The sequence below is a fragment of the Lineus longissimus genome, chromosome 5 (genome assembly GCF_910592395.1).
Source record: "Lineus longissimus chromosome 5, tnLinLong1.2, whole genome shotgun sequence".
Taxonomy (NCBI): domain Eukaryota; kingdom Metazoa; phylum Nemertea; class Pilidiophora; order Heteronemertea; family Lineidae; genus Lineus; species Lineus longissimus.
Window position 1 is genome coordinate 7,631,382 of NC_088312.1, and position 17,027 is coordinate 7,648,408.

The window sequence follows — 17,027 nt, forward strand, 5'->3', positions numbered from 1 at the left end:
GGTGCTGACTGGTAATCGAGTGAAAATTGGTCTGAACTTGGGTGGAAAAAAAAAAAAAAAATTCTTTGCTTAAATAAAACTAATCCCATCCCTAATAAACTAAACTAACAACTGTCCTTTCGTCTCTTTCCTTCGAATGTTAGACTAAACAGCTTAGATTTATTTGCTACATGTAAAGTAGAGCAGAATCTGTATGCTTTGTCTTAATTATCTTAACGTTGACCCGGTACAGCAGGTAGGTGGTCAAACACAAACTTGTCATGCTGTTACGTTTTTGATAATAATTTCATTATTATTTCTAAAGAATTTCAATAACAACTCGAACTTCAACGTCTAGTTTTGCCATTTCCTGACAGGTGGCGTGACAGCTGGCGTATTGAAGACCCCAAAAACGCCGGGTCAGTACATTTCCACATCAGTTGTTGGCATGCAAGTTTTAGTACATGTATGCTGAGAAACAAGTTGTATCGTTGTTTCATGTTCACCTTTTAGGTGCTGGGTCTGAGAAAATACGAAGGGAGAGCCACAGACCCATCCATGTGTATGGGGAGCTCCGTGATAAGGAATGCATTATGGGTTTTCCGGTTCCTATTCGGATTGTCTCAGATAGGCAACGCATTGCCAGTTGCCCTCACTCAGTCCAATAAGGTTTCTTGTCTAGTCCTAGGTGGTACTAACCTGCTACAGCCCGCCTGATCTGTCATGGATCCTCTCCATTTACCTTTTCTAATCCAGGGCGACCTCTTTCTCTGCCTTTTCCTAGTGATGGCTCATGCTCCGCCCTAGCTAGATATTTCAATCTCTATGCTTTTGATGGCAGTCTTTGATATTCCGAGCCTCTCTTGGCTGTTCGGGAACAGAAAAATTAAAGAAAGTAGTTAAGTGAAAAGCATGTGTAATTGAATCGAAAACGAGAATTTATTGTACATCAGCCACTGGCTATTTGAAATCTTAGCATTAACAATTCTTGAATTGTAATATTTGTTGAAAAGAAATGATAATAAAGATAACGCCACTAGTAGCTGGAAGCAGTTGTTCTTCAATCGTTTAACTTGTTTGATTTATTATACTTTTTTCATTTTATGTTGTTGTTATCAAATGAACACTCTCGAAGAATGAATTTGGCCTGCCTTCGAATTTTGGCAGGTCATTAAACTGAGATGCAAATGTGCCAAAAATGCGAACCTTAAAGCGTTTCAAAGCTGCTGAACAGATCGCCATTTCCAGCACAACATAATACTTTCCCTTAGCAATCCATTGTTAATGTGTCATCCAAAGGAACTTGTGTACAACTAAAACGTTAATAATCGAGATTTGCCGCTAACATTTTTTAAAAAGTCAAAAACACGAATTACCATTTGCCTCCCTGGGTTGTTTCTCAAAAACCTCAAAAATCAGTTGTTCAGCTGTGTTCATTAAATAAATTTGAGTGTTGTTTTTATGTTTCTTTTTTACATTTAATTTTACACCACTTCAGGTCCTTTCGTCTACATCACAAACAATTGACGAAATTACACAGCTTCAGTGTGTTCACCAAAGTTGTTGAACTGATTAGTCGTATAAAATACACTCATCGGATTACTATACACCAACCTGGACATTAAGCAAACTTAAGCATCAGCTCAACTTACATATCTACTCTCACTTCTCTCTCTCTCTCTTAAAAGTCACATTAGACTTCTCTTTAGAACTGTCATCAGATAATATCGTGTTATTTCTAGAGAATCCATATATCAAAAGGCATCTCATGTTCATTAAGAAAAACCTCGTTCAATTTGCTAACAGTTAAGTTTTAAGCATAAGGGATACTGCATAATTCACAACAGGACTGGGACAGTAAATTACTCAATATTATCTGGCGTTTTATATTTGCAGATTTTGTGAATAACCAATATCTTCGAAAATATTAAATGGACAAATAATTCAGAATTTTTTGTAGATTGTAGAAATAAACTTGGGGGTTTCGCTAGTCCTTGTATAAAGAGAGTTAACATCAAGTATTAAAGAAAAAAATGTAAGAATAATGTTAGCTTCATCACATTGTGAGCAGACCCCTTACCTTATACACATTGCATATGTTTCCAACTTTAGGTTACAGCAAGGATGCGAGTAAGCTTGTGTCCAAGTATAGGGCTGGTGAGAGGTACGATGTCGCTCCTGAGACCAAGGCCATCGTTGATGCCAAATGCAGGTGAGTAAAAAGTGATGATGGATGAAAAGTAAATGGGAAATGTGGTGGCTTGGCAACAAAAGTTATAAAAAATGTTGTAGACAGACAAAATTGAAAAACATGCTTCTGTCAGTCACAACTTTTGAGGGTGTTGCCGGTAGTGGACTCTCGAAAGAGAATTTATCGCATTGGACTAACTCTTTTCCATTCTTGCAGAGCTATGGAAGTGCTCGATCTTCTCTTGACGTACCAGTCCAATACTCGTCTCGAGGCCTTCGTCAGGAAGTTCAAGCAGTGTGAGGTATCAGCAGACTTCAAGTCAAAGAATCAGAACATACTGCTTCCAGCCATCTACTCCAACTACAATGCCTTTGAGACGAAGAAGTAAGTAGGCCTATGACCCTTCATCCTCTGTGTCTGGCCTAAATAGCGTGAAAAAATGTGTGTCATAAGGCAAAGCTTCGGACTGTTAAATTCTCACAAGTTTTACCATAGACTGCATTGTTCACTAACTTGAAGAAGTCTCGACAACAACAATTATATCATTTCATGAAAATAAGTTTTATTATAAATTATGGTATTATTTGTCATATGTGTGTTATAGTCAAAACTTCGGACTGTTAAATTCTCACAAGTTTTACCATAGACTGCATTGTTCACTAACTTGAAGAAGTCTTGACAGCAGACAATTATATTATTTCGTGAAAATAAGTTTTATTATAAATTATGGTATTATTTGTCATATGTGTGTTATAGTCAAAACTTCGGACTGTTAAATTCTCACAAGTTTTACCATAGACTGCATTGTTCACTAACTTGAAGAAGTCTTGACAACAGACAATTATATTATTTTGTGAAAATAAGTTTTATTATAAATTATGGTATTATTGTGTGTGTTATAGTCAAAGCTTCGGACTGTTAAATTCTCATTAGTTTTACCATAGACTGCATTGTTCACTAACTTGAAGAAGTCTCGACATCAACAATTATATTATTTTGTGAAAATAAGTTTTATTATAAATTATGGTATTATTGTGTGTGTTATAGTCAAAGCTTCGGACTGTTAAATTCTCACAAGTTTTACCATAGACTGCATTGTTCACTAACTTTAAAAAGTCTTGACAACAGACAATTATATTGTTTCATGAAAATAAGTTTTATTATAAATTATGGTATTATTTGTCATGTGTGTCATAAGTCAAAGCTTCGGACTGTTAAATTCTCATTAGTTTTACCATAGACTGCATTGTTCACTAACTTGATGAAGTCTCGACAACAACAATTATATCATTTCGTGAAAATAAGTTTTATTATAAATTATGGTATTATTTGTCTTTCTCTAGGGGAGCGATAAAAAAGCAGAAGTTGATGGTACGAGAACTGAAGGAGATGTTTGAGGACAGTGCCTACATCGACGGGGAACAAATCACACACATTCTCCTCGATCTCTCAAACTATAAGTATGACAAGATGGTGCAGCAATCATTGGGGCTTCTCACAAAGTTTTATTCTTCCAAGACGAACCTCTTCAAGACTGCAGTCAGGGCGCAGGTAAGTCACGGCCGAGCTGCTAAGCTCATGTTTCCTTATCCATTTTCTTAGACCTTTCCGGCAACCCAAGGTTTAGGACCATATTCAAAGCGTTCACTAGTTTTTATTGATATCAACCATTCACTCAAACCAAAGAAAAAAACGATGGTCACATTTTCATGTACAACAAACCTTTCTAACCAATTTTGATGACTCTGCAGGTGCTTATAACAACAGACAGTTGCAAGACGCACAGAGAAGTAGCGCGGCAGATGCCGATCATGAGGATGCTGGCAAGACAGAAACTGAATGACAGACAGTGTGAAAGAATGGAGGTCATCCTCGATGAGTTCATAGAGTAAGATATCCTTCCATCACATCAATGACCATGTTTGAACCTAGCTTGACCACATGCCGAAATAAAGAGTTTCTAGTGTTGTGTTATTTCACCGAGTCGAACCACAAGAGCCAAAGCATCTTCTGGTATTGTTCTTCATGCAAAACTCGCGAAAGACATTACTAGTCGAAGTTTGATTTAGGTCAGACAGACTTGTGTGCTTTCATTTCCTGTTGCTTTTTCAGAATGTGCCATTTACCCAAAGTGCCTGAGGAGAGACATCCTATGAACCAGAGTATTTTGGTCACCCATGGTATGTAACAAAAAACCATTGGTCATATTTGCTAGTCTACTGCAGGAAAACTATCGAAACTGTATAATTGTCATACACCTCATTTACATTGGAATTGTAAGTTCCTTAACTTGCGATAAAAGGAAGTTTGGCTTCTAGTATAAGGCTTTATCATTAAAGAAAATCGAATTACTCCATATTATAAGGAGGAGATTAGGAACTGTAACTTTTTAGAGATGTCTTGGTTACGATATGGCATTACGCAAAAGCTTACAACGGTTTCTCTTCTAGACGTATTGCGGGTTCTCTTCGAGATCTTATCCCAGGAAATCGATGTGGTCACCATGGACCGCTACCCAGGAATGGAGAACATATTCCGAATGTCCCTCAAGCTGCTGCAATACCTGACCCGGGGTTTCGATCTGGTCCAGAGAAGGGTGTTTGATCGGTTGGATGGCCTCTTGAGAGTCTCACTTGCTAAACCTGAACTCTCCTTGGCCCTCAAAGAGGTTTTCATTGGCAATCAGAACACGTGTCTGAAGATACTACCGCGACAAATCCAGAAGATCGTTGGCATCGCCTCTGAGCTGAGAGAGAAAGCGCCAGGTTTTATTGACCTTCTCAATGTCATAGCGAAGGTCGAAGGTCACGGTCTTGCCTTGAAAAGGAATCAGACGCTTGTCATGAAATATATTATGCAGAACTACGCCAAGGCAGCTTACGTACTGGATCAACCCTGGGAAATGAGGTGGGTAGTCTTGCCTGATGTAGTCTTGTCAGGTATCCACGTCAGGATACGTATGCATCGCTGCACTGTTAGATGAGTACATTTGAGTGATGTCTTGCATTGTAATGTGCGCTGTCTAAAATAAAATCGGCCATATCTTCCAAGTGATTGTGTTAGAAATTCTTCCCTTAGATGCAACAGACTTTAGCTTATTCTTTGCCAAGCCAAATCCAGTATTCTGAAACACTTTCACCAAATCCACGTTCCATAAAAAACTATTGTATTTGTTTCAGAGAGAAAATGTTGACATACCAAGGAGAACCCGCCCATCTTCATTACTTGGTTGGCTTGATTGATCTATTGGCAACATGTGCAGAGGTAAGGGTCATGTTAGAGGTGCAGCCCATTTTGGTCTAGCATTTGTTTGTAAATGGTAGAGCATCAACTTGGAATAATTTTACTTAATCGTTTTGGATCAGCACCAGCATTTGGGAGAATTCCGTTGTGGAAAGGAGGATGAAGTAACTTGCCTTGCCTATCCACATTCTGCACTTATTTTGACTTGTTTAAGATAAACAAGGATGGACACATGGCCACGAAAGGAACTGTTTAAGTGTGCTGCGAAAGCAACTGTACAATTCTACAGTACTGGACCCGCTGTGATCAGTTACCACTGATCTGTTGTGCAAAATTGTACTCAACTGAGCCAGACGATTTGTCTGTAACCATTAACGATAATGTCCGTCCTTGCTGACCTGCCGCTCTTCTACTCAAAGGGTGAGAACCGTTTCATCGAGTCCCTCTGCCAGACCATCTTGTCCCTGGAGGAAGTACTGGTGGTCCTGAACCATCCACGTATTGAGCTGAATCTCAAGAAGCCTTACCTGCGTTATCTGCTCTGGGTCTACATGCGGACGGCTGGCAGCGTCATTGAGAGCGGAGCAGGTGATCTACCTCATGACACGTAAGTTCAGTCATAGAACTTAAAATAATGACCGTATGTTGATAGGTAGGTTTCGCAACCCTTACCAAGAGCTGCATGTACGAACGACAAAGGACGAAGTGTGTAAATGTACGTTATAACTTAAACGTTTCCTCGTATTCCTCTGAGTATAAGATGATTTACGAATGATGCGTAAGTGAATTAGAAGAGGACATGACGACACGATAGACCTTTGTAGTTCGTGGTTCGTTAAGGGGTTACGAAACCTGCCTAATATTCTTTACACTCACACATCAAAATTCTTACTTTTAAGTAAGAAAATATTTCATTAAAATAAAACAGTGTGAATTTGATGCTGAACAATTGCATTTAAAAGATCAGTCACTAAAAATGAAGTGTGATATGGTTATGGTCATACATTTCTATTTTTGCTAACAGATTCCTTCCGGTTCCAGCTGTCATAACTGAATGTTGTCATGTGATACTGGGATTCCATGGCAGGTTACGAAAAATTTAGATAATCAACTCTTATTAGCAGAATACCCATAACTTGTTGACAAGAAATGAAAAAAAAAAAAAAAAAAATTAATTTGGGATATTGCTGTTTTTATTATGAAATTATGTCATCTTACATGGAATTTCAGTGACTATCTCTCATTTTACAACGTTGTCAGACCGTTAATTTGCACTTAGCGCGATACTTTGGTCCATTTTGACCGGAAAAGTGCAATTATAAGCGGCACATTGTATACTGCTCTAAGTCCAAGTTAGCGCGATGGTAAATCTGTTGTTGACGGGTGTAATCGAATAGGGTATTGGCATCAACAGTGTCGACATATCATGAACATATTTGTTTCTGGGATATTTCAATACAATTCACTTCTAGTTTCGGACCAAGTGATATTCCCTAATCATGCCTTTCCCTCTTATTGGGCAACCTTAACACCAGGGCTTGGTTGGTCGGACAATTTAATTCACTAACTAGACTGGAATAACTAGACAAGTGACATTATCGTGGCGCTATCTCCTGCAGTGTGAAGCCAAGTAAACTTACCTACATATAAAGTTAACGCCCATTTAGTGACTGACTTTTTTAACGAGGGCGGTATTAGGAGTAGAACTGGCCGTTCTCTGTACAGTACTGGTCATGGCTCAAATCCCAATCCATGGTTCGAATACACCCAAGTTTTCCGGGCGCGTCTTGCAACTACAAAGCCTCTCAAGTTACTCTCTGTAGTTGTCCACTTCATTTGAGCTTTTCTTCACCTCTCTTTTTCCATATCGCCTCAACCTTGCAGGGGGTCAAAGTAAGTCGACCAATCACAACAAATATGACAAAGGTTTAAACAGGGCATGCGCAGTAGACTAGAATAGCGTAGATGGTTTATCATTATGCCATAATCCTTAATGGTTGGAGTGTGTGAATGATATCTGTTGGCTCCAATTGGGGCATAGTTATAACCATGTATGTACATGTTCTTTGTACCCCTGTGTTTGTATATTACCAACACCTTGAATGTTTCCATTCGTTGATTGCGGAATTCAGCAAGTGTGATTGTCTCTTTTTCCATTTGATAAAATTTCGGATTCTAAAAGCTAGGAACTAAAATTAATAATAAATCTTGACATCCACTATCAAGAAATCAAGCAATGATCTAACATGTTTTATCTGAGAGTAATTTCGCAATCAATGAAAAACGCCAAACCCTTGTTTTAAGATGTAATACAAAACTTTGGGGTTGAGGTATCATTTCAACACCATCCGTCTACATACGTATGCCCTGGATATCACATGCTTTAAGTTATATCCTTGAAACATTTCCACTCTTGAGGAGGTCTACTGAACACAATGTCATTTCCGTACATAAAATCATGAAGGATTTTCAAGGGGTTGGTTCCAAATAAGGGTTGGATGCTATAAATGGGGTGATGATGTCCGAATATTTCTTCACTGAGTGATTCACAGTTATGTAGATCCTCCTCACGAAAACAAATTTTATATTCTTTCTCACCCGTCTTCGGCCCATTCACTGCATGTCTGTACATCTCAATTTTATTTGTTTTGATTTTCTCCCTTTATTCAACGGATCGTGCCTGCAGTAGCAACCCAATTTTGTGACTGTGGTGTGCTTTGACAAGGTAGTCCCAATATCTCATCGAATTTGACTACTTAGTTGGTGTCAATAGAATTTGTAATTGTCAGATGGAGACCTTCCCAAATCTCTTAAATCATTTTGCTCGGCGTGCATCTTAACCATAAAGGGAACTATACACTACGTACAGAACTCTAAATCTGTCATTTATACAACATCATACATTGCTCTCAAGCCTTTTCCAATTCAGGAGAAACAAGGAGGCACAAAAAATACGGTTCCTGTTCAGTCAAGTAATATGTGAAATGAGAACGTGTAGAAAATAGCGAATATTTAATTGTGATTGTGCTCATCTTTTTAGTTTTAAAAGAACGCTGCTGTACAATTATCTGTGAAAGATCCTAAAGATATATGCATGTATTTCTTCTCACACTCCTTCACAAATGGGACCTCGAATCAGCAAAGTTCTGCTTTGCCCAATGACTGCACAGAGTTGCGGTGTTTGTAACACACAAACACGAGTGACCCTGTGACACAAAGTTGATGCATTTGACACGAGGTTGAACCCTCAGCACAACAACGACACACCCCATCCTTAATTACACATCCCCACACCCTGAACCCAACGCATAAGCACGAATAAAGCATACTAAGTTTTCAATGTATATATTGATCTCTATGTTGTATATTTTAGATAGATGTAATCCTTTTATGTGCCAAATCTTCCTCCGATCAACAACTAGGGACAATATTAGGGGTCTTCAGATTTAAAGTTTCAAGTTCAGATCTTTTTTAAGTTAGGAATGAGATTGCACGATTATATAACTGCGGACCAGAATCTCCTCTCAACGCGAGGGACCAGATCAGCACTGACATTGGCTTCAGATAGTGTAATAATTATAAAGAATCATGAATGCATTCACTGAAGACTTCATTTACATTTACTCTGGACCTTTCTGTACAAACTTTAAACATGTATAAGCATTTATTAGTCTTTATTAAAATCACCCAAAATGTGCTTTGACACAGAGTGTGTGAGCTTCTGCAGCACTAGGAGAACTAAATAAACTATAGGCCTCACACTAGTGTAACTCAGATGCCCAAGTCATAGCCCCAGGAGAATATCTGATGAATAAGATTGTTTTTCATATCTTAATAAATGGATTAATCTCTTTTCTTACAATTTTCGTGATATTCATGGCTTTCAACTTCCATTCTGTATAATTCGTTAGAAGTTAGAAGTCTTCTTCCAATTCGAAAGATATCAAACGCATTGTGCTTCTTTCGTTCATAGGAATTATTTCGTTCTCTTTAATGGTCCATGAAAAAATAACGTGAATTGTGAGGTTAACATGGTTATAATGATTAATGGAATATTCATTTTACTCTCCACATCAAATAACCGGTAATGATTAAACAGAACTGATAAACTCCAATAAATTTAAATCACTTCACTATAAAGTTTGAAGTAAACAAAACAACACAATTGAAACACCATGATAATTTACTGAAATCTATTCAAAGTTGCTTTAGATAATCGTCTTCACTGTTTCTTCATGCAGAGTAGCAAGTTGAACACTGTCTGGCCTATTTCCAAGATAACTCCATTGATAGCATCTATACCAGGAGATGCCTAACACTTTTTGTCTGTTTTCCAGTTCCGTGTGGTCCTACATTCAGAAGATCACGGACGAAGCCAAGAAGTTGACGGAGTTCATTGATGCCATGGACCTTGAGAAGGTCGGGCGTCTACTGCAGCAGCCTCCTCCCAAAATGTAAGTAGCTTAGCAACGTCTTCTATATTGCTGTTGCGTTCGTATGGAACATTGTTTGTCATACTAAAATTACCGAAAGTTACCGAAAAATGACTGACCAAAGCTGGAAAGTAATACATTTTGTTGCAGGAGAGACGATACTGATATCTTAAGAGCTTCCATACACCATTTGGTTCTTGCATATAAATCTGTCAAAACATGATTGTCATAATAAATTCTTTTCATATCCTAATATATCACCAATAAAACGTTTAACTAATTCTGTTGGCTTTTCAGCATGGCACCTTTAGCCAAATGATTTAAATGACACAAAATCTGTTATATTTTTTCTTAAATAAAAAATAACTTGGATATAAATTACAAATATAAGGTGGTAAGTTGTTATGAATAAATTTATTTTACTATGTAGTTAGAACCAATCCTATAAACGGCATTTACAATTACATTAAAACCGAGTTCCTCTATCAAACACACCTTTTCATTATTATTCAAATGCCACTATCGGTTTCGGAACAAAGTATATATCTTGATTTGGCTAAACGTATCTCGTTCTTTCTTTTAACATGATTACTTGATGAGCCCAAAATATTATATTACCTAAAGAGATTTTAACATTGTCATAAACCATCACATATCAACATACCTCTGTCAAATGTGTTGAACCATGATGTAACTCTTTCAAATTAGTGTCACTATCCTCCTGCAAATTTGATTTTTTTTTTAATGAAAAATTGGGCCGATGTAAATTTTGAAAAAGGAAGTGAGTTCAAACAATTTTCTTTTGGTTTACATGTAATCAATATTGATCTCACAAATTGAATAGTATGTTTGGTGAACATCATGAAAAATACACATTTACCTTACTTTTTCACTCCGAGGTCCCATTGTTACTGGCTCACAAAGCTGATCGTCAAGATTGCAGAATGATATTTTTTGCTAAACCCTTATTTGTGTATCCCTTCCACCGCCTTTTTGTTTGTTACTTATGCCTATAGTAATATATAATATATTGTGACTGACAATTTTCCAGTCAAATATAATCTGCAAGGTGATTTCTAGCAGATCGAATTAATAAGATTAAGTCGATCCATCTTATAACCGATGAGATTTAAATGGTGTGAAGAAAGTAATATCATAAACAATTTTCAGTCAAAGGAGTCTTTGGCGATAAGTCAAATTGCAATCAGGCCTACCAAGTGTAGTTGCAAATACTAACAAGACCATCTTTAGTACTTTATCGTACTAGAGTGCTCGGTTTTCCAAAAGATATGATAGGTCTACTTGTTTTGATCATCAAGGTTTACCCAGAAAATAGGTACTACACCAAATGGTATACCCATTAGCAATTCGGCAGTCTTGTTTTATACTCATAAATGTTTCTAAGCAAAGTAAGCTTGTGGATAACTTGACATTGATGTTTGACGATAGTTGTTTAAAGGCAGCTTTTAAAAGAAACTCAATCTTATTGTGTTTAGGTTGTGCAGAGTAAATCATATTAAAAGCGTGCGAGAAATCCCTTTTTATTGGTTCATATTGTAAGTAGACAAAGCTTCGACGATTTGTTTGGCATTTTAATTGGCCAAGTACATTGCTTTCAGCACAGGGGGGAAACAGGATCAAGTGATTCTGTCCCCAAGTTCAGATGGCGACGTGAAGTGAGTAACTAGTCGTCTATATGCATTATGCTAACACTCATGTATTACATGATAGTCTTGTCAACCGTCGATTTGTTTCTTATTTGTATCTGTAGCGTTCCATGCCACGTTATTCTCATTTTATGTACGTTTAAAACCATATAGTTATATCTTATTGTAATATACATGCTTTTTAGTGAAGAATTTGTACGCACCTACAGTCAGACATGTACCAGAAAAGCAACTAGTCCAAGCAGCCTGTTGTTTTTAAACACATTGACAACTTCTTTGGGATCTTTTCCTATTTCCTTAAAATTCTCTTAAATGTGTCAACTGAGTGCTTTGCCAGCTTCCTAATTCATCGGCTCTGTAAATACATCAGCACAGCCTTGTACCACAGACTAATCCTTGTGGAGTTTGTTCTGAGTTCGCCACTGCACAGTTTATTAGTGCTCAATGCGAGTTTCAGATGTCATCAGAAAAGCTTGAAATCACTCACTTGGCAAAGTTTTGATTTTTGATTTATTGTTTCCAACCTTCCAGTAGTTTCTGTTGCTTAAGTGTCGTCCTGCTTCTCGGCTTTGACGAGGTTTAGAGTCTTGTGACCTATTTTATGAGACAGGATGACTGATTATGTTCGCTTTGTTCCTCCACAACCTACCTATATTATCGACACATACACAAATAAAGACATAATGTACACATCCAACACACTGAATTACTCACCTTCATTTTTTGAACTACATTTTATTCCAAGGGCTGGTATCACCTACTTCGTTATTCAACCCATTACTCGAGTACATGCCTCTCACCAGTAGTATTTCTCCTCTCTCAAAGTGGCCCAGCTCCCGATCCGATGAAACAAGACCTGTGAGTCCATCATGCTCTTCTATCTTTGTCATTTCTATCCAATTCTACTAGTTGTTATTCCTCCCATCTGAATGAGCCCTTTTAGCCAACAATGCTGCGCGTTCTTTCATTAACCGCCTTATCTGTAACCCCCTTTATCTATTCGGGAGCGATCGTTAACTGTAAGATTCTTAAAATCATGAGCATCTAGATTCACTTGTGTTGCATCATTTTAAAGTTTCTATATCTTCACTTTTAATAATAATCAGCCATCTTATGAGAGTTAGATTAAGACAGAAAGAGGAATTTATCTCCAAGATTAACTCAGGAGTACTGGCTCGTTAAGAGGGTGCTTTCCCAATATCGTGATACTCTTTTTAGTATTGTATAGCGACATTAGTATTGTAGAATAACATTGTCTATGTTGGATGCTGTTCATTCACCGCCAGCCCTAGACTTTATTGAATGATTGTAACCATCATGCTTCGACCTACTCATAAACCCAGGGTCTCAGTTACTAACTTCTTCGGTTCAAATAGTGACTAACTTGTTTTGAACAATCGGCCCAGGTCCCATAGTTATATCGTTGGGTCCTTCTGTCGTAGTATACGGATGTCCAAGGTGAGAATCCTAGCTCGAGCTGTAACAAGTTCTTTCTTCTGTTTTCTCTGCCATCATTAACAATAGTGGTATATGCATCGTACAAGTAAATGATGTATCCCTTATAACCAGTCACAGTTTTAAATGTCATAAACGCTATCAATATCACGATGATTGTAATTCTTTCGACAACATTAAATATGTGAACGTTTTCTATCATGCGCAGAACTGGGTACACAGGGTAATTTTATCTGCCTCCTCTCTGAATAGCATTTGATTATAGAAGGGCTAGTTCACTTAAAGTAACATAGAACGTGCCAGTCACGAGTTTATACTTTATATAGAGAGTTTCTTATGCTACGCCTGCATTACGACAATTTGTCTTGATCACGATGAGTGATTTGCATGGTCCGTCTCATTTCCAGAGGTAGAGTGATCAGTATAATGCAGGTTTTATCATCATTTTCATGTAGAGATTCCTGTTCTTTTTTTTCGAATCGGACCTCCCCGGCTTTGATGACGACATTGGTTGACTCAGCACGATTAGAAAAAACACAGTCATTCACTCTCTTAATTTTACATTTTCAACTTTAATTTACATTTTTTTCTTAAACTTAAAGTTTAAAAAACTCTCATCACTATCTCTGAACTGTAGCATCGTTAGTTGAAAACACAAAAGAGCAGCGCAAAATGATTAGTAGTAAGTATTGGTAAATTCGTCCTATGTCTAGTTCTGTTTACAAGAAAACAACTATCTCCACTGGATAACGCCGTGGTCCATGGGACAAGTATTTTATAGTCTCTCCTCTGGCCAAATTTTAAGCCTCTATCCTCTTTATACAGCATCCATTCAGACACATGTGTGCTATTATGTACATGTGACTCAGGGTCAAGAACAAGCCTTGGAACAATGCAAGTATATCTTCGACCTGTCCTAATCTAGGACTGTAACCTCAACTGTCTGCTTCATATCTCCTTCGGCGTTCATCGGTCAGGCTCGGTAGTTATCGGGGACTACATGAACTCGGCTATGTTGAGTAAAACAGGCAGTTCGCACTCCCTGTGTCCATCTTCACTGCCATTTATAGATGACTGACCTTTATAAAGCTGTACATCAGACATCGTGTCTGAGGGAGTGCGCATTGCCTCGTCAAAAGTAACAATGCTGAGTGGATGCCAATAGCTTTGGTGGCATTGCACCTGCAGTATTGAGCCACTCGACCATATCCGGGAGATAACTTGGTCATTTTCGAAGGATCTTGACGTGGAGAGCCTTCGGCCATGATCGGGTGTAGTCGACAAACTCCGTTGGAGCTCGGCAATATCCGACAGATGAGTGCATGATATGTTTGTCCCTATGGTCAATGACTGAATGGCGTACTAAATTTATTTTCAATTTTTATTTCGAGACGCAGTGGTAACAAGGAGATGATTGTGGTTATAGATGCGTACTCATCAAAGCAATTCATTATGTTTAATTTCCGTTCAAGTTAGCCAATGTACATATGATGGCGAGGATCAGCATGCGTTCAGCATTTCCAGTACAACGACTTTTAAATTCTCCATTGATGATAAATGTTATCACAACACTAGACTACAATATCAACACCAATCACATACAACACCATTATCATCCAGGTGTTAGCCCTTCCTGATCCAATCCTAATGTCCCAACCTGTTACAAGCCTCAATAATTGTTAGCGTTTCATATCAACATATAAATATCTTCCAAGAATCAAAATCAAATCAATTGAATATTGGACTAATTTGTGAACTGTATGTAGTTTTCACGATGCCATTTGAAAATATAACAAAGTGCTTTCTTTTCGAGAATTATGCGAGAATTTAAAATCGCAGGTCTCAGAATTTGGAGACAATGTGAATTGCCATTATCTCCCCCAGAAACCATTCAGAAGTCCTCGGTGTTGGCATGAAACCAATAGAGAGTATCCCCTACCCTGGAAATGCTGAGTTTTAATGGATAGATCTTTCAGTACATGCTTGTTTACTGAGGTGGCTATATAGAGGAGTGTTGCCTAACTACATGAAACTAATGCCTTATCGATTTGAAAGTTGTTTAAGTTGTTGCTTATGTTTGCTACGTTTTCCAAATACAGAGATGATTGCACGGAATTTACATTGACAGCATATAATTTCTCAATGCAAGTGCATGTTGGAGTATTTCTTGTATGATGGTAAAAAAGCCATGGCTGCATGACCTCGAAAATCATGTGAAGTCGCATGCCAGACAATATATCTTAGTATCTATGTTGAAAAGTATTTAACTCTTCAATTCTATGGAAACTATCAACTTATTTCGCCACCTAGTGCATGGTACAATATACCTTACATAAATAATGAGAACCGAATTCTTCAAATGTGATGATTAGTCGTTGTCTGCAAACACTATTCCTAGTTTCCTGCTTGTGATCATAGAAGTCCATTTATCCAACGATCTTCTCATTTACCTTACGCATGCGCACATTTTTAAAGACTGTAATGACCTGACCTGGTAGATGGTGCAATCACCATAGAAACTACAGCTGACCTTGACCTCAATACTCGACCTTGTTTCTGCTTTATTTTGCATGTTACATTATGCATGTATTACCACTCACACAATTTTGTCCAGTCTTTTTCGGTTATGGGTGCCTTTTCCTTATTCAATCGACTGCATGCACGTGTGCTATGTATGTGTGCATTTTGCATGGCAACCATGGCAACAACTAAAATTATTAACGTTGAAAAAAGTTAAACCAAAAACGATCTGTTTGATAAGGTAATTGGTTTTGGCTTTGGTGTCGGAAAATAAATTCTGGCTAATATCTTTCCGATATTGATCCAATGTGTTCTTACAATTCATTTGAAACCATCATGTATTCGAGTTCGGCAAAGTTTATCGAGGTAATGCTAAGGAATTTCTTTCTTCATAATATCCTTGAAAAATTGCTTTCTGGCCGCGAAGCAATCTTTGGATAAGCATTGTGAAGGCTACATTGATGTTTTAAATATAAGCTCATTAATTATCTCGATTAAAAGAACATGGTTACAAAACTTTCTTTTTACGATAAACAGATTAACGACCTTTATCATATTTTGGTGATAACATAAGTAATCATTTTTCAATATAAGTATTTTGAATTCGCCTCCAAATGCTTTAAGAAAAGATTGATAATGTAGCAAACAAAGTCTATGACTAAATTGTAAAATCAGTCGCCTGGCTGTCGGTTTTCTTCTTTTTACCGGGACAACCTTTCTTCCTTACTGCCTGAGTAAACCATGCCCTTCCCTCGAACCCCCTTCAGTGTTGTAAACTACGCACCTAAATACATCTTCCTATAGTGATTATCTAAATGTAACATTTCTATACATTTTATAGAGTTTTTCATCCTCAAATATTTATCCTGTCATCCCTTTGTGAATTCCCATTTCCTTCCACCAAATTGTACACCAAACAAGCACCAATACGGATGTGGTAGAATGGTAGACGACCTAAAACATGTCAAATGGTACTGTATTGTAAAATGTCTCAATATTTGTCAAAAGTAGCATATACAAATGTACTAACCCATCCCAACCTGCATGATGCCGCATGTCTTCCCTACTTTTAAATAAAACATAAATGTAAACCACAAAACAAAATCTTATAATACAAATGATACATGTATGTTTAATCATGCTATGTTAAATCCGTCATCAAGTACTTGTTGAGTATAGATAAATTATACAGAACTAACCATGTAAATACGCCAGAATATATTAACACTGAGACTTCTGACGTAGACTTTTGAGTTTCAAGTCTTACACATAGAACTTCATTATATCTAACCAGCAAACATCGTAGGTCGAACTGGCCATTTAGATTTATCAGTTGTATCAATTAAAACAAGGACTCAACCATGAGACACGTTCATTTACAGTGTGATTCTCACTGTTCAATCTCAACCCCATCGATCGTAGTACTACACATACCTCTGACATGGGCTTGACCGATATAGTTTTGAAAATATCGTCAACAATAAATTTCCCTTATACACACAGTTAAAAACATTTCCTCAACGAACGACTGATACCATG

The 17,027-nt window shown here is 37.5% G+C and overlaps 1 protein-coding gene across 46 annotated transcripts in view; it reads left to right on the forward strand.

The window, feature by feature from the left end:
- The window catches only part of LOC135487566 (inositol 1,4,5-trisphosphate receptor type 3-like), a 169,343-nt gene that overhangs the window by 106,401 nt on the left and 45,915 nt on the right, over positions 1-17,027 (forward strand). For 34 of the 46 annotated variants that reach the window (XM_064771414.1, XM_064771416.1, XM_064771419.1 and 31 more), the window contains 12 exons: positions 357-398; positions 2,092-2,191; positions 2,387-2,554; positions 3,514-3,721; positions 3,922-4,058; positions 4,283-4,350; positions 4,621-5,077; positions 5,350-5,434; positions 5,833-6,020; positions 9,751-9,867; positions 11,466-11,522; positions 13,794-13,862. In XM_064771414.1, coding sequence (XP_064627484.1) covers positions 357-398; positions 2,092-2,191; positions 2,387-2,554; positions 3,514-3,721; positions 3,922-4,058; positions 4,283-4,350; positions 4,621-5,077; positions 5,350-5,434; positions 5,833-6,020; positions 9,751-9,867; positions 11,466-11,522; positions 13,794-13,862 — 1,696 coding nt within the window. Of the gene's footprint in view, positions 1-356; positions 399-2,091; positions 2,192-2,386; positions 2,555-3,513; positions 3,722-3,921; positions 4,059-4,282; positions 4,351-4,620; positions 5,078-5,349; positions 5,435-5,832; positions 6,021-9,750; positions 9,868-11,465; positions 11,523-12,338; positions 12,372-13,793; positions 13,863-17,027 lie in introns of all 46 variants that reach the window. The other 12 variants (XM_064771394.1, XM_064771397.1, XM_064771422.1 and 9 more) reach the window with 7 other exon arrangements.